The 18,785-nt window shown below is 42.4% G+C and overlaps 1 protein-coding gene across 8 annotated transcripts in view; it reads right to left on the bottom strand.

The window, feature by feature from the left end:
- The window catches only part of MAP2K6 (mitogen-activated protein kinase kinase 6), a 135,022-nt gene that overhangs the window by 13,955 nt on the left and 102,282 nt on the right, over positions 1-18,785 (bottom strand). For all 8 annotated transcript variants that reach the window (XR_014257830.1, XM_082442952.1, XM_082442951.1 and 5 more), the window contains 6 exons: positions 18,141-18,257; positions 17,417-17,468; positions 14,602-14,729; positions 13,366-13,443; positions 11,785-11,924; positions 4,287-4,332 (listed from right to left, as the gene is read on the bottom strand). Coding sequence is in view for 7 of the 8 variants with exons in the window: in XM_082442952.1 (XP_082299078.1) it covers positions 4,287-4,332; positions 11,785-11,924; positions 13,366-13,443; positions 14,602-14,729; positions 17,417-17,468; positions 18,141-18,257 (561 nt within the window). In the remaining variant the exon portion in view is untranslated. The remainder of the gene's footprint in view (positions 1-4,286; positions 4,333-11,784; positions 11,925-13,365; positions 13,444-14,601; positions 14,730-17,416; positions 17,469-18,140; positions 18,258-18,785) is intronic.

Raw genomic sequence — 18,785 nt, 5'->3', positions numbered from 1 at the left:
ATAAATAAATAGAAGCATTACTTTTGATTACTAACCACTTACACAGCACACTTACCAAGTGTTTTACCATCATGCTTATTAGCTTTCCCACATCATCTTGACATTTAGAGATCATTTTATGTCCTTTAAAGCTTTTTACTATCAAAACAGGACACGTCAAGCCTTGGATTGTCTCAGTGACTGCTTCCAATGCCTGCCAGTCCTGTCCTACCTCTGGTTCTACTGGTGGTTATTAGCTCAGTGTACGTAGCCCAGGTCTGTGACTGAATTCAATAACCTGACCTGGAGCCTTAAAAAAAAAAAAAAATTCCTCAGGCATCTTTCAGTTTATTCTCAGGCTGGGAAAATGCTGTGAGAGCCAGAGGGCAGGGGCAGGGGAAAGCAGGCGGGCATGCGAAAATGGAAAGTGTGGCTCGTCTTCTTGTGTGGGTTTTGAGGCTGTAAAAGGTTGGGAGGGAACCAGTCCCTTCTATAAGCAATCAGCTAAGAATAGCAAGGGCAGCAACCAGGAGACAGCGAAGGGGCACCATGGCATCATCCCCAGACCATAGGCCCAGGCTGAGGTTCTCAAAAGAGGGGCCAGGTGCAGGAAGGGAGCACTTGAACATACTTCCGGGAGCATCGCTACCATCACCAAGAGTCTGCAGATCCGCTGCAGACACCTCATCCCTCAAGACGATGGTTTTCTCTGTGTTCGGTCATCCCCGCTTAGCACTGTGATTCAATCTAGGACTTTCCAGGACATTCAGAGAACATAATCACCTCACTGGGCAGTCATTTCTGGTTTTCATTTCTGGTGGTTATCATCTAGGACAGAGGTCCACAATTGATGGACCAGCGGCCATGTCTAGCTCACTGCCTATTTCTGAAATAAAGTTTTATTGGAACACAGCCGCACCCTTTTGTTTACCTATTGAATATGGCGGCTCTTACACTGAAACAACAGAGTCAAGTTGTTGTGACAGCTCACAAAGCCTAAAATATTTACTGTCTAATCCTTGACAAAAACATTGGCTGGTCCCCTCCCCCAGAAGAACAATTCCTACTGAGTCATGTTCCCCCATGGACGTTTGAGAGAATAAGCAAATGAAATGATCTTAAAGCATGTCCGCTCCTCAATCCAAACAGGGAGCAAAATTTATGGAATTTCTATAAGAGGTACATGTCTGGGTTGGGGCCTTAATTATACTGTTCTTCACCTGGAAAAAAGGAGGTTTTTTTTCCTTTCTACCTCTTCACCAACTCCCACAACCTAAACAATAGCCTCTCAGCATGTGTTTTCCCAAAGCTACAGTCGAAGAGTTTGGACTCAGATTTTCCATTGAAAAACCTCAATTCCACAGAAAAGCAAGGAGCAGTTATGGCCTTAAAAGGCAAGTCCGTTTCCAGGACCACAAAGATGAATGCCATAAAAGGCGGTGGGGGTGGGGGGTGGGGAGGGGAGACCCACATGATCTTACAACATTAATATGTAGACCATAATAGACCATAGTGTTAGAATAAATTGGAAAAGTAGAATTCAGCATCAGCTACCAGTGGATATTAAGCTAGGACTCAGCATTTTTTCTCAAGGGTGTTCCATTGAAACCTCTGATAAGAAGTCACTTGGAAGGGGAAAAAAAAATGTCATGCATTTTAAATCACCAGACATATACAGAAAATATTCTTTTATCTAAAAAGAGTGACAAACAAGGCAACTTTAAAATGGGAGTACAGGCTCCATAGGACCCCACAGGAATCGCTCTATATGCCTATTGCCCTTTATGTGAAATTAATTTTAAAATAACTCTGGGGGTTGCAGAAGAATACCAAAAAAGAGTAGCCAGGGTTGAAAAGGCCCCTGACTGGCTATTATAAACATAATCAGAGAGGAAATATTTAACCCAAACATGCAGTATGCTAAGATTTTTTCAAGCATTACTCATCTCCTTTTCTGCCTCAATTGCGGGTATTAGTTGAATAAAGCTTAGTTGAATGCTGAGTCCCAGGGGCTACCTTTTTAAAGAGGACAAAGAAGCCCAAGAAAGATGCCGTGTCTCTTGTCAGACTCTTCCCAGAATTCTTTCACAGCCACCCAGTCGATGCATGGTTCAGACTCAAATCCAAGCTTAACCAACAGAACTAAAAATCCACGTGATAAGCTGTGACTAACCAGATATGCTTTCTACTTTCCTGACAACTTTCGAATATATATAATAAAGTGTTATTAGCTCTAGTCCCCACGCTATATATTCTACCCCCAGAACGTATTCATCTTGTAAAACAGAAATCTGTATTCTTTAACCACCTTTATCCAGTCCCCCAACCCACCCACCCCTGGCAACCACCAATCTACTCTCTGTTTCTTTAAGTTCAATTTTTTTAAGATTCCACATTTAAGTGAGATCATACAGTATTTGTTTTTTTCTGTCTGACTTATTTCACTTAGAATAATGTCCTCAGGCTTCACCCGTGTTGTTGTAAATGGCAGGATTTCCTTTTTTAATGCTTGAATAATATTCCATTGTGTGTGTGTATATATATGTATTTTTTTTTTCTTTATCTATTCATCCATCAATGGACACTTAGATTGTTTCCACATCTTGGCTGTTATAAATACTGCTGCAATGAACATGGGGTGCAGATATCTCTTCAAGATAGTGATTTCATTTCCTTCAGATATATGCCCAGAAGTGGAATTGTTAATCATAAGATAGTTCTGTCTTTAATTTTGTGAGGAACCTCCGTAACTGTTTTCTATACTGGCTGTACCAGTTTACATTCCCACCAGTCTCGTACAAGGACTCCCTTTTCTCTGCATCTTCACCAGTGTTCATCTCTTATCTTTCACTCCACTCTAACAGGTGTGAGGTGATATCTGACTGCGGTTTTGATGTGTATTTCCCTGATGACTAGTGATACCTTTCCATGTACTTGTTGGAAAAAATCAACAAGTGGGACTACATCAAACTGAAATGCTTCTGCACGGCAAAGAAACAACAGAATGAAAAGCAATCTGTGGAATGGGAGAAAATATTTGCAGTGGTTAAGACTCTCCACTTCCACTGCAGGGGGTGCAGGTTCCAGCCCTGGTCAGAGAACTAAGATCCTGGCATGCCGCATGGTGCAGCCAGAAAAAAAAAAAAAGAACTCATACAACTCAGTAGCAGAAACCCCCCAAATAATCCAACTTAAAAATGGACAAAGGACCTGACTAGACATTTTTCCAAAGAAGACATACAAATAGGTAACAAGCTATACTTTTCTAGGTTGGAGCCACTTCACCACCCCATTTGTTAAGAGACATCAGGAACCTGTACTTCTATCACCTGCCCGGAGTTGGTCCTGAAGATTGAGCGCTGCTTGTGGGTGGGATGGGATGGGAGCAAGCATTTAACGCCTGCTGAATAACTACACTCCAGTTAGAAATGGTGCCAAGGTTTGCTCTTATGTCTTTTGCAGTTGTGCACAAACAGAAGTCTTCCTTTCCTTGCTAAAATTAAAACCTTAATAACTGAAACACATCGAGGGAGGGATTAACAGAAATCAGTAAATAGTCTAAATTTTATATTTCAAAAAAAAAAATGTTTCTCCCGCATTCAACATATTCGTAGATAAGAATTGCCAAGTATAGGTCCCTACTATGTCTATTAAAGAATCATCTGTAACTAGCTTAGAACTGCAGTCTCCATGATTTAAAAGAAACTATTTAAAAACAACAAGCCTGAGGTCTTATTTTCACCTTTTTTACGGATAGCGCAAATAATAAACTGTGAATGGTGAGGTAGGATAATTCAAATTAAAAAGGCTTTGTCGTACTTTTTTCCACTAAAGTGAAACCGGGAGAAAACAAAGTGATTCTTTCCCCCCTAAACTCCCATCAAAAAGAGGTTCATCCAACGAATCCTAAATATTTTATCAAAAATTGATCAGTCATATAGCACTTAAGTTTCTCTCATTATTGAAATCCTTTAAATTATGCTTTCCTTCATTTTGTATTCCTTGGTGACTCCTAATGTCTTTAAAATTTGAAAATATAAATTTCACAGACATAATTTGGTCTATACGATGACAGGTTTTATTATCATGTAAAAAATTGCTAAGACTGGTGACACGGCCCAGTTATACTTAGGACGAATATAGGGCACACGAAAGCCTCAGCTCTTTTTTTCTTAGTTTAACTTCACTTACCAATGTCTCAGTGAATCAGCACTTCAGTACAGCTGTTTGATTATAATTTAGGTGTCAGTCATTTTCCCTGTACTCGCTGTTAGTCTGGACACATTTACACCACTAACAATACTCACCATAAGCTCTGGATATGTTGGCCTTTCTTTGGAATTCTTCTTCAAGCTTAAAGAAAAAAAGAAGATCACATTAAAATCTAGAAACCATCTGTATTTTCACTAGACTCGGATTTCAGAACCTGTAGAAGACTAAACAGAACCACCTTTAAAAATGTACTGAAAACATAAATCTCCCGTCTTGACTTTCCTCTTTGGTTAGTCTTACCAATTATGTTTTAAATCACTCTGGGTGTACCTTAATGGGAAGAATAAGAGTGTGTGTGTGTGTGTGTGTGTGTGTGTGTGTGTGTGTGTGTTTACTTTCCTTATGACACTTTACCAATGACATAAAAACCAACTTTTATTATATATCAAAATACGTGTCTCCTTTCCTTCAAAACAGCGTTTAATCCACCCCCACTTGCAAAGAAATTGGCAGGTATTTCTTATATTACATTCATTATCTCCTCACTATCTTCAATACCTCGTTCTCTTTGCCTCTGGCCCCTTGCATGTATAATTTGCTTTTATCTACTCCCTGCTGAACCTGCTTGAGAGAGAAGCAATACACACGTAAAATGTCTAAGGTCACGCTGCTGGTTTACGACCTCTTGGCTGAAGAAAGAGAAAGCACACGCAGCCAAGGACTTAGCAGTTATTCTTCTTAGAAATATCAATACTTGGTGGTCATACACCACTGTCAAGTGGCTCCCATTCATTTAGCTGTCTGTACACACAGACATTTTAATCACATTTGATAGTGGAGGCAATAGTAATAAAACTGCAGTATGAAGAGACCAAACCCTCACCCCTGTTCTTGACCTACCCCTTTATCCACCCGCAGCCTTAAAATGGAAAAAGAAAGAAAAGAAGCAGTTTATTTGGAGTTGGAATCCCAGGTTACAGAATGGAGAAAAGAATGATTTTGAAAAGTATGATTTGCAAGGCAACCTACAGACTCCTCTGCCCTGGGCCATAAAATCATACATGAACGGAAAGGCAGTTTGCCTGGCGTTGAAGGAACCAAAAAGTGACTGATTATTGGGTGGCTGAGATTTGTGCTAATGGATCTTTTTGGGGAAATGAGACCTAGTATGTGTGACATGAACTCTGTTCCACCCACAGAGGCTAACAGTTGAGGGGAGGGCCAGATACAGAACCAGAGAGTGAAACAGCTGAGATGCTTGGAAAAACTATGGTTTAAAACAACACGAAATGAAAAAAAAAAAAAAAAAAGAAGCCTTTGAACCAGAACAACTTAAAGCAGCCTACCCGTCGACTCCAGGCAATGCTGTGGGTAGAAGCCAGGGAACCTGAGACAGGGTACAGGTAAATGTGAGGACAGAAGTTTCAACCTGGAACTGAGGGCAGATCTAGGACCCTAGTGACCTCACAGCCCAGACAACCTAAGAGAGAAAGTTTCATCTCAACTGAGGATAAAAATAAGAGCGAATTAGGAAGAGGACTTATCAACTGTCACAGCTGGGTTGACATGGGAAGATGTGCCTGAGTGAAATGAAAGACCTTGTAGCTCCCCCTGATGACGCCATGTGCACCTATATCCCGAGATTCTAAAAGGCTCTGTTGGTGGTTCTCAACTGCAGGTGGTTTTGCCCTCCAGGGGACATGCAGCAATGTCCGGAGGCACTTCTGGTTGATGCAGCTGGTGGGGGGGGTGGTTATTGGTACTAATAGGTAGAGGCCAAGGATGCTGCCAAACACCCCGTGATGCACAGGACACCCAACGATAAAGGATGGTCCAGTCCAAAGTGTCACCAGTGCCGAGGTCGGGAAACCCTGGGCCGTGTGTCCTAGGGCATTCCTCCTCGCTACCCCCTCTAGCTCCTCCTCTGAAATGAAGTTGGCTTACAGTCATCTCCAGCTGGTTCATCTCTCATTTGGGCATATCCTCATGTCTACTTCCCCTCCCTGCCTTCCACCCCAGGAAACAAAAGTCTTTCTTTCTAAGTTCAAGAGCTAGTTCATCTAGAAAGAAACACGGAAGAAATGTGATCCCAGGAGCGTGGCTGACTTGCACAGAGACCCTAGGAAAAAAAGCAAACAGACTCATGTACAAAAGCCCTGAATTTCGGCTATTGTTCAAATCAAATCAAGAACCAGAAAGTCTTCTCTATAATCTGAACAATTTATCTTCCTAAAATCAGTAAGGAAAAGCACACATGCTTTTCCTTAAATCCACACTCAGTAGTCAAGTGGTTGATTTCAAGTGTCCTATTTAGATGGACCATTAGTCAAGCATCAAACCCTAAATCTACACAGACTCTGAAAAAGTCTCCTTGAAGACCACATCCCAACTTTCCATTCCCACCTCTCACTGGTCAACCCTGAACCAAGGAAATGATAGAAAGAAAAGCTTGCCTCTCAAATAATTCAAACAATGCCCTCTTTTACCAACCTGAGTTCTTTGTGATATAGCTGATTTTTGACCTTCTATTTAGTACATAATGAAATGATACTCTCTCTTCTCATCACGTAGAAGAAATTAAATACTTATTTTTTTAAGGAGAGGTCATTTTAAGTCAGGATGTCTTATCTTTTCACTTGTGGAACAGTTTATGAAAATTTCTCCAGATTTTTTTGTATAAAGGAAATGTAGGGAAAATACCCCAAGTTGACCGTCATAAAGCGTTAAGAATTCCTAAAACCTCAGAGATCGCTGTCAATGGACTATTTCTTGACTTATGGCCTCTGATTAGAAATCTCAGAATGTACCACAAGCAATACTGCAGAGTACTGTTGGAAAATATATACACAGCAAACCAAGGCTGTTTATTGAATTAATATAACTGATATAACCCATTCTCTCCATCTTTTAAATCAAGAACACTTCAAAACATGGGCTAAGAATAGCAAAATACTCAGGATAAGGTTAGGAAAAAAAGCAAATTTTCCACGTTTAATAGGAAGTGCTTGAAATTCAGTACAAAATAACAACTGTGGAGTTCAAAGCTACACCAATTTCTTTTTGGATTTGAGTCAGACTTTTGATTTTCAAGTGGCTTGTCATTTTCAAGCGTGCAATTAGCTAACTGCCCTAATTCCTCTTCCAAATGCCACAACACACACTCCTGACCGTAGCTGACACTAAAAAACAGCTTTGTGCCGCCTTGAGAATTGCTAGCTTGAAGTTTGTGCTGACCAGAGGATTTCTGCCTATTTGAATTCCCCCTGACTGTTTCCAAGAAGGGCTCTTTGGTGCGTCCACAGAATAAAAACACAATGCGCCTCCCGAACCATACATTTGTCATAAGCTAAATAAATATCCAGTGCCTCTTTTTCCTGTCCTTCCTGAACAAGTCAGGAACTATATTTGATTGTGTCTCTTTTGTACTAGTTCACACAGTATCAACATCTAGGTGGGCCTCTAACCATCTTCGATGGACATCAGGCTGGTGGGCTGGGCGCTGAGCTCTTAAATAGGCCTGAAGGCACAGCAAGAAGGAAGTCAGGCTGTTTGGGCCCTTTGCAGAGCTGGTCCCCAATGACCTTCCCTCAGTCCCCATGCCTATAACCTATCGAAAGAGGTTATGGTGAAAAACTGTAAGCCTGCCAAGATTCCATTTTCTGGAGAAGGTCAGTTGTGAAACCTTCTGTAGGACTAGAATGTAAGGCTTTTCGATTTCTCTACCCTGAATCCCAAAACAAGGCCTAGATGTTGAGCCTCCCTGGCTCCAGGAACTCTTCAAAAGCCCTAAGATAAGAAAGCCAGGTGTAGGGAAAAAAGAGGAAGAAAATGTCATTCGCTGGTCCTATTTCAAAATCAGTACAGAAAGGAGGGGTTTGTAAGGTATCGTTGCTGTTGTTGTTTTCTTAAGTTCATAAGGAATAACTGCCTTAACTTTCTTTTCTTTTCTTTTCTCTCCTCCCCACACCCCTTACCCCAACCCAGAGGATAACGTTTCTCCGATGCTGCTACAAAGGAAAGATACCAGCCGGATCTCTGGGCTCTATCATATCATAACTTTGGATACGACAGTGATAGCCAGTAAATGCCTCTACTCCACCCAGCAAACCACACTTTACTGTCAACCGACCAGCAGTGACCAGAGGAAAGTGACTACCAAGTTGATGCCCTGGATGAAGGTGCACGGCTGCAGCAGCACTGCGACGTCATCAGATGCTTACGGTGGATGCTTCCCACGGAAGGTCACAGATACCCTGACAGGTCACCTAAGCCGTGAGTAATGCACCCTTTTTCTTCTAGTTCTGCATTTAACCCAAAGACAGACGTAGGAAATAAAAACACAGATGCATCTTTCTCAAAATTTGAGATTAAGTTTTTCACTGTCCAAATCTGTAGTCCTTCTTCCCCACTTTCCACAAAGAGTTGGACTTTTTGAGAAGTCCTGAAGGATCATAGGCTGACTATATCATAAAAATACAAAAAACACACAGAGGTTACTCAAAAAGGGGTCCTTTCATGAAGATGTGCCTCAAAAATACACAGGAAAATGGAGGAACCAGGTATAAAAGGTAGATAACACTCATAGGCTACATCTTTCTTTCATCAAGAAATAAAAGAGGTGTTTTTTAGGTAATGATCATTTTTCCATTCTTTCCACCCAGCCCCAAATCAAACTTAAAACTGTCAGTAATAAAACAAGTGAATACCTAGACTGCTATTGTGGGCAGGTGCGTATCTGTATGCTAATACGTGTGAAAAATAAAATTGCTTCCATAAAGATCTAAGCCATTCATAAAATCCCCCAAAAAATCAATACTCTTTTTTGAAGTATTAGACAACTTTCCCAACTCAGTTGACTTCAAAACAATGTTCACACTAAGGGGGTATCAAAGAAAATATATTGGTGGTTTATAGTAGGCAAAAAACAATGCACCTGGCATCTGAAACAGGAGAGCCTGGGACTCCTAAAAAATCCAACTGAGGATAAGTAGGAATGCTCATAAAATTCAGAATTAATGCTCCCTTTCAACTTCTCAATTCTCATACCAACAAAAATGACTATTTTATACAATTGATCTTAGGTATCAGATTCTACAGGAGCTACCACACTCAAAAGTCTGAGGAAGAATTTATTCTTTGACAACTTCAAAGTTAAAGCGATTTGAGTTTTGTTTCAATTATTATTATTATTTTAAGTAAGCCCATAAACAAGCTAGACTGGCTGACTTAAGTGCAAATGAAATGACAAAGAATCAGCAGTATTAACAGAATTAACAATTCCGAGAAAGCTGGAAAATGTCTGTGGCTCAAAATTTTTAGATTAATGAACCATAGTAGCTGGGACTGAAAATGAGAGAAAACGAGAGGGGAACAGAGACCTCAGCGGGGTGGCCATGAAGACACTCTCATGTTCCGTGGTGGGGAGGGTGGGCCAGGGCGGTCGCTATATAAAGAGCAGCAGTACAGGTATCTGCAGTTCCCACAAATGTGTGCGTACGTTGAAATTAGAAAACATGTATGTTTTCCAAAGCTTTCGTTTTTAAAATATCTGTAAAAAGCTTTAACACTCTGACTCTTTAGGGGAAGTTCTAAGTAAGAGAAGAAAACTGGTAAAAGAAAACGTAATCCAACGATTTTTCAATAAATTGCAGATGAAAAGGAGCTTTCTGAATAGGAAGCAGTTAACAACGGGTCCCCAGAGCACAGATGTAAATCGTGGGTTCTCACCGCAGCCCTAGAGTAGAATGATTTGAGAACGTTTGAACAGGACTGATATTCAGGATGCTCCCCAGCCAATTAGATCAGAATCTCTGAGGCCGAGGCCTAGGTGACGGCACATCTCAGAAACGAGCAGCCAGAGTTGAGAACTATCAGATGAAACTGCTGGTTCACAACAGGCAACGTGGCTTTCTCAGACTTTTCACACCAGCCTTGTTCTTAGCAAGGTTTCCTGAAGCTCCCAGAATCTTGGGAAAGGGGGCCAGGTGGGAGACAGCTTATAAAGTAGAGAGCTTGAAAAGGCTTCCTTACAGAAGGTCCTTCTCAATTATCACCCTTCTTGAAAACTATCAGTGTGAACTATCCAGGATGACTCAATCCGTTTTCCTAGGCGACCTTTAAACATTTGAGGATAAGGAAAACAAACACCAAGTTCTCAAAAGCAGAAGGCAAAATCCGGAAGCCGTCTCAGCCTGGCAGGTGTGCCGCCACTCCCGGCATACTCAGGCAAGGAGAGCAGAGGGGAGGATGCATCCCCAGAGCCCAGAGGATGCACATATTTGGAGGACCCAGCAGCACACTGTCCTACAGCCCCCTCTGGCCATTCAGCCAGAGCTACACCGGAAACAAACAATGGCCCCTCAGCCTCATACATCCTTAGGGAAAAGTACCCCGGGTGACATGGGCTTAGAGCTGATGGAAAGTCTAGAGGCCTTAGTTTCATAAGCAATAGGCAGCTGCTTGGTCTTACTCATGTTTCCTAATAAAAGCCGTATTCAGAAGGCTTCTTCCAAAGGGCGTGGAGGCCAAGGAACGATAACCTTGAGGAAGCCGGACTCTCAAACAGCCTTCAGAACCCCAGCCCCTTCCTTAGCAGCCAGTGGCCAGACTGCTCCTCTCTGAGGATCACAGCTGGGCCTCTCGCCACCTCTGAGTCCCTTCCTCCAGGGCTCATCTGCTCCGGAGGCGCCCAGAAAGCCACCTCGGCTCCAACGCAGCCGCCTCTTTCCAGCATCGCTTGCGATGATCATTAGTATCAAAGCATGCCAAGCACCATGGTCCCTACGCAGACAGAAATCACTAGATTTTCTGGAGAAAACAATCCCCTCTCCAGGTTTCCTCAATTCCACTGTCAATTTCCATGGAAACAAAGTTTACAGCATTAGCACGGTTCCTTCCAACTTTTTTTTTTTCCCTTCTCAGACCCCCCCACCGCCCAGTACTGTCCACTGTACGCTTATGGGCAAGCATATCCGTAAGTTAGCAAGTGTTCTGTAAGAATCAGCCTACAGACACTAGAACTACTTTGTAAGACTTCTAGGTGCCTAAGGAAGGCTCTGAAAGTAGCCTCTGTCTTCTATCCAGGGTCGTTCTGTGTGTCGTACCTACTCTGCATCCCTGATCCTCCGGTGGGTCCACCCACCTTTCTCCTTACGCTCTGGTCAACATCACATGGCTTAAAACTCCCATAAAAGAGTTTCTCCCTTTTGCGATATGATGCACGTTGTCCCTTCTGCCTGGAATACCTCTTCCTCCCCTGTTTCCCTTTCGCTTGGACGTACCTCACAGGGTCCCAGCCCAGCATTTATTTCCTCCAGAAACTCAACCCAGTGCTGTCCTCTGCTCTCCCCGAATACCCTGTGCGTGTCTCTATGTCTGGACTCGCAGTATGGCCTAGAGTGACTGACTGTGGGCACCCCCTCCTTGGCTCTGAGCTCAGCGTGGGAGGGGCAGAGCCGTCTTTCTTGCTCAGCAGCAAGGACAGGCGCCGCCAGCGCTCTGGGGACGGATGTGTGCATCGCGGGTTCAAGCGACGGGGAGGTCACGAGAACTCCTCTGCCCCTTCACGCTGGCCTCTGAGACGGGCTCTCTTACCACTGCGAGGTGAAGTCGGCAAACTCGTCGGAGAACTCGTCTGCGGGGAGTTGTGGCGACGGCTCCTCCACCACCTGTTTGAGCTGCTGAAAAGGGGTTCCCCACGAGTCATAGGGAAACCGAAGGATGGCCAGCTCGATCTAGAGGGGGGAGGGAGACAAGGAGACAGGCGCTGACACGGGGCTGATTGGTACAGAGGGGGTCCGCTAGGGAATCCACTCGCTCCAGGAGAGCCAGAGGGAGGCACGATGGTGACCATCGAGTGAACTGTGTGGGGGGGAAACTAGCGCCGTGTTCTCTAGCACTTTTCCTCCAAGTCCTAGTGCTAGGGGTTTTCAGATAACGTCGTACCGGAGACAGCCACGTAAGCCTACTTAAAACTGGGTCCTCCCTAAAACCCGGGGTGGCACTTCATGAAATTGTAAGCCAGCAGTATGAAACTTCAGGATGTAAAGCGACCAGGTTTTCAAATGTTGAGTCTAAAGAGTAATTCTCGCCCTAAGACTCTTACAGAGCTGTACATCTGCTGCCATCTGCTGGGCGTATGCTAGAATTAAAAAAAAAAAAAAAAAAAACCTAGGACCAAATGACTGATCTTTTTTTGGACTTGAGTAAAGGCCACTTTGCTGTGACAAGATCACGTGCTTTCTGGGCAGGGATGTGAAATAACTCACAGGATTTAATCAGCTGCTGTGTCTGGGAAGGAAACAGGACCACCGTGGATCATTCCAGACCTCGGTGATACACTGAAAATTTATAATCAGCAAAGTGACAAATCAGGCACTCATTGTGTACTTTTAGGGCTGTGCCTGAGGAAATAATCCTATGCGCTACTATGTGTTTGGGCTATACCTGTACTCAACAGCCAAGACTTCTGTCATAACCATATTCTGGGAAGCTGAGCCCATGTCCTGGATAACAAAGCTCTATCAGGGTCTGGGCGGGGGATAGATTTGGAGTTTGGGGTTGACATGTACACACTACTATATTTAAAATAGATAACCAACAAGGACCTGCTGTATAGCACAGGGAACTCTGCTCAATATTCTGTAATAACCTAAATGGGAAAATAATTTGAAAAAGAATAGATACATGTGTAACTGAACCACTTTGCTGTACACATGAAACTTAACACAACATTGTTAATCAACTATGCTCCAATATAAAATAAAAATTGAAAAAAAAAAAAAGCTCTATCAGGGTCCACACACATTAGTGCTCTTTGAGTAGCTTAAGCTTCTGCATGCCTTGATTAGAATAATTTAATTTTAAACCATAAAGAAAACTATCCGGAACGGTAGTCAGACCCTCTCATTTTACAGATGAGGACAGTGAGACAGTCTGTGTGATTCCATCAGTGAATCAGGGGCACACAACTACTTGGAAGTAGAATCAAGAGAACTGGGTTTTGTCCAATCCCAGTTCAGTATTTCTGCTACACCACACTGCAAACAATGGTCGCTCCAAATCTCCTGCTCTCTCAGACCAGCGTCTCAGGCATCTGCCTCTTGTTCTCCAGGCCCACCCCATTTCAGCTTCATGGCCCGAACACCCTGGTCCACGATGATTATCATACACTACCATGGTGATGCCCAGACTCCAAATGTCGGACTTCACGCTGTATCCCTTCTGGTTGAGCTCTGGGTTTATTCTCTCGGGCTGGAAAGGAGACAGAAAAAGACAACTGAGATGACGTTCTTGGCTCCATAAAGGCTCAGGGGTGGGAGTGTCCCCAGCTGCCCAGTGAGTTGCTGTGAGCTGTTAACATACCTCCCAGGCCAAGAGGCTCACTAACTGCAATAAATAACAGCGTCTCCATGGGATTTTCCTCATTCTCCACACGCCTTTTATTGGAGACAATAATGGATCAAAGTCCCCTCTCAATTCAAAAGCAATTTCAATTCTGCCTTATGAAGAACATGATATACATTATAAAATTACTTTGTCAGCCTAGAAGTTTCCTTGTTTAAAAGACCAACGGTCCAGAGCTCAGTAAAAAGAGTCAACCAGAGTCACTGGGCTACTGTCTGGTGTTAATAGACCTCAACAACTTTTAGCTAAACATGGACAGAAAGCTTTCAAATTCCAAGAGCAAGTTCATTTCCAAGTAGAATATTTACAGTAGAAGTCCCATAAGTTAAAGGGAGTCCCAAGGTCTCTGCTAATGACAATGAACCTTCATAGCTATGAGGTTCCTTCAGGACTAACTTAACTGACTTGTTTGGGGAATTTAAATTTTTTTCTATTCTGTTCTCAACGAACAAGGCAGCACTTCCCTGCGACACAGTGTGGAAAGTTGTGTGGGCTCTATGTATTACCCGCCTGCTTTTTCAAAGAATGTACCTCTTTGCCTGATTTTTTTTAAAGAGTAATTTGTAGAAACATAGGCAACGTAATTCATTGCATATTTTTTTATTTTATTTTATTTTTCCAGCTTTATTGAGATATACTTGACATATAACATTGTGTAAGGTTTTTTATTTTGTTTTTTTGGCCACACCGAACAGCATGTGGGATCTTAGTTCCCCAACCAGGGATCAAACCCGCACCCCATGCATTGGAAGTGTGGAGTCTTAACCACTGGACTGCCGGGGAAGTCCCCTTTACCTGATTTTTTTTTTTTTTTTTTAAAAGAATACATATGAAGCAAGGGATTCAGTATTTCAGACAGGAAATACTAAGAAAAAAGAAGATGCAGAATATTTCTTGCATCTTAGGCACATCTCTGTTTTCCCTCCCTGGCCGTCCCTTTCCTATTTCCTGGCATGGTTTGAAGGCAGTTACATTCTCGATGCTACCCCCAGCTGCTGTACTTACAGCCATGTACGGTTTGCATCCTGCATCAATAGTTTTAGCGACAGAGTCAACAAGGTAGCCGCTGATCCCAAAATCGCACATCTTCACCTGGCCCAGGGTGTTGATGAGCACATTGGAAGGCTTGACATCTGAAAGCAAGAACAGTCAGGAGCCCAGGGTGGTAGCAGCATCCCTCTACCACCAGGGGCCCCGGAACCTCCCTTCCTCCTTCCCCTTCACTTTCTCCTCAAGACCCAGTGCAGAAGTAACCGCCACCCCTGTGATACAACATTGTAAATCAACTATACTCCAACATAAAATAAAATTTTTTTTAAAAAAAGAAAAACATCAAAGCTAAGAAAAGGGGGAAAAATCAACTTGATGTTCTTTCTTTTCTTTTTTTTAATCATTTTCAAATGTTTTATTTCAATTTACAAAAGTAGAATTTACTAAGTTGATTTGGATTACGGAAAGCTTAGGAAGAAAGAGAAAGGACATTCTTATATACATGGAAGATAGACCATAAAATGATATCAACAGTATTCAAAATGAATAGTCACAAAAATGTTTTTCATTAGTTCATTCAGTCTTATGTCATTAATTCTTGTTCTACTGAATCTTGGGTTAGTTGTCTGCTTTCTATTTCAGTGGTCCCCAACCCTTTTGGCACCAGGGACCGGTTTCGTGGAAGACAGTTTTTCCACGGGGGGGATGGCGGTGGGCGGGGATGGTTCAGGCCGTAATGCGAGCCGTGGGGAGCGATGGGGAGCGGCAGATGAAGCTTCGCTCGCTCGCCCGCTGATGACCTCCTGCTGTGCAGCCCGGTTCCTAACGCGCCGCGGACCGGTACAAGTCCAAAACCCCGGGGGTTGGGGACCCCTGTTCTATTTCACGTTGTGTCCTTCTTGTCAGATTGGGAATCCATCAATGGAAAAAACTGTTTCCTCTATCTAATTTCTCATCTTCATTGCCCTCGTACATGCAGTAAGAACTTAAAAACTGATGATTGAATCAAACGCCTAGCCCCATGGGCCAATCATCTTTGTTATGTTAGATGAATAAGTTCTAGAGATCGGCCGTTACAACATTGCCCCTGTGATGAGCAATTCTATATTGTGCCCCTTAGAATTTGTTATGAGGGTAGAGCTCATGCTAAGTGTTCTTGTGACAGTAAAAGAGTGTTTTAAAAGCCCGGTTCATAATGATCTGTTGCGCATTTAGTGGAATGAAAAGGCAGACTGTGACATAACAATACACCAAATACGATCAAAGCAACCAGTTTTGATGGATGCTTCTGCCAGAAGTGTGTCAGAGGTCACAAGGTGTTAACTCATCATAAACCCAGAGATTCCAGACCAGGAGGCAGGTCACAGAATATACATGTGGATAAAGAGGTTTCATTCTGCAGTTCTTAAATGAACCCTTCAGTCTCGAGAGAGCTAACGCACTCCCCAAATAGATGGACCATTGTTATGTCTCGATAATGGAATTAGAAATGACAGTTAATTTTTTCCCTAGTGACACTCTTCACAAAGGGCATGTACTCAAAAGAAAAAAGTTATTCTAAGAACTTTAAAAACTATCCTTTATAATTTTTCCCTTAAACTAAACAGCAGATATACAAATTTCATTTTATTATTTTTTATACTTTATAAACATTCTCTACTATGAATGAAATATTTTATAATTTTGAAATAAGCCTTTAAAAGTCAGTTTCACATTTGTGGATAATCCACATTCTTCCTCCTATCTGAATTCCTTCCCACTTTCTTCTTTTCCTCTTCCTCCATATTTTCCCCATTTTTAATGATAACAATGAATAATAATAATAATAACAGTCATAATAGGCATACTGTTTGAAGCATCTTACATTACTTTCAGGCTCAGAGAGTGTAAGAATTATCAAATCACAGTACCCTATTAGCGATCAGTACTTTCCATAAATTTTTTCGGAGACCTGATTAAACATATCTCTTCCAAGAAGCTTTCCTTGACTATGGTCACCCAGTACTAATCATTTCCTTGTTTTGTATTCTACCTCTACTACTTCCATATGTGGTACATTCATATTTCTAATGTGGTTTTTCCCCCAGGTGTTTGTTATATATTTGTCTTATTTCCCTATCAAGAATCCCTATGTAGAATTTGAATAAGAATATATTTTCTTCTCAGATACCTGTCAGGGCATCTATTATAGTGCTGTGTAAACATAGTGCTGTGTAAATGTTGGACAATGATTACAAAAGGTATACGGATGGTTGAAGGCATGGAAGAAAGATGTAAGAAAGAATGGATGGGTGGATGGATGGATGAAAAGATAACAGGAAGGGAGAAAAGGAAGGAGGGAGAAGAGGAAGAGCCATATCGTCCCATTTTTTCATCTTATCCTGACTCCTGCTGTCTGAAAGGGCTGTGCTTTATACCACTTTCATGTGCACAAGAATCACCTGGGAATCTTGTTAAAGTGCAGATTCTGATTCAGTTGGTCTTGGGACCCACGGTTCTGCTTTTCTAACAAGCTCTCGAGTGACGGCCAATACTAGGTGAATTTTTATCCTATTCTCTAAAGTTCTCAATGGGTAATACCATAGCTCTGCTTCGTAACAGGCATTTTATATTCAAGTTTTAATATAAAGCCCACGTCTTCTGATGCCCTCAGACAAGTTAAAGAACAGCTACTTGTCTATGATTTGCTATCCAGTCCCAAAGGAAAGCCCCTCCGTTCTCTTGCCTGACTCAATTCCATCCACTGGGGAGGAAAAAAAAAAGATAAAACTCAGGTAAAAGAAATAAAATTGATAAAAGGAACAGCCAAGGCAGCTCCATGGATACTTACCTCGATGAATGACAGAGAGCTTACTGTGTAAATGTTCTAATGCTTTTACAATCTGCAAGAGAAACACAAGGTGGGTTTATTCCCCCCATCACTGGAAAAAACTGAATGTTAGGCATATCCAGGTTTATCATCCCTGGCTTAAGGTCACAAGGAGAAGTATCTTCTCAGATAGTGGTGTTCCTATCCAGCAAAATACACAGGAAGTCATACAAATTGGATTCCGCACACCAGAGAGGACTATACCCCATAGCAGAGAGGATGTCTCACTCATACATTTTGATTTTCATTTGGCCTCCAGCATTTTTTTCTCTCCACCCTCCTGGGCCTCAGGAACCATAAAGGGAGCAGCCCTTCATTTCATTTTCTTCTGCTTCCTCCTATGCCTGTTGATCCTAAGAAAACATTTAAAACTCTACAAATGAAAATCAAAAGCAACTAATATCAGGACAGTGACACCAGGAACGTGGTCATAACAGATGAATGTGCTGCTTAGAGGCACTTTAACTGAGAGTTTACCCAACCAAGTCAGGAGTAGATTCTTTTACATAATGCCTAGAAAGGAAAGCATTAGTTGATCCATCCACAGATGTACTCATGCCTTCAACAGACACGTACGGGATGGGAGCTATGGTCCAGGTAGTGTTTGCCCATACTGGGGGTACAAGGACACATAAGGCCCAGACTCCTCACGTGCTTCTTGAAGTAGGGTTCATGATGTACTCACAGAAACTGCTATTTTCCCTAAGATGTCCTCTGGAATTGTTTGGCCTTTATCAATCACTTGTTTGTAGAATTTATCTAGGGATGTGTCCATGAGCTCCATGCAGATCCAGACATCCCCCTAGAGGCCGGTCGGTTCAGAGGTGGTTAGAGAGGATGGAAAAGGGAAAAAAGACGGAAACAGTTAACACCTGTCAGGAAGAACGGACCGTTTCTTGCTTGAGTTTTGGAGGAAATGTACTAATCCCTTCAAGCTCTCAAAGGGATTTACAAACAGGCAAGATTACCTCCAAAGAACAAACTAGCAGACAGCCAAGCCGACTTGCCGGTGATCACCCACTCCTTAATGAAAAGGAGGATCTACACACTAATAGCCACAAGCAATAGAACTCAGAAGTCTAAGCCTTTACTGTCACTGCCCTCTGGGAGTTAAGTCCAGATACCTGCTCCAGGTCCGACCTCCCATGCTGACCGCTGGTGGTAGTTTATCAAAAGGCTGCTTTTAAGAGGGAGATGAAGCATCGTAACCCACATCATCGTGAAGTGAAAAAGAGAGGCAGAGCAAAGAGGTAAATGTAAGCCCACATGGTACACAAGGCTACCTGAAGTATAGCAAGAGGCCAAAGACCAGAGGATTTCAGATTTTAAG

Source organism: Balaenoptera physalus, assembly GCF_965194825.1.
Source record: "Balaenoptera physalus genome assembly, chromosome: 20".
NCBI lineage: Eukaryota > Metazoa > Chordata > Mammalia > Artiodactyla > Balaenopteridae > Balaenoptera > Balaenoptera physalus.
This window is presented reverse-complemented; position numbering and strand designations above follow the sequence as displayed.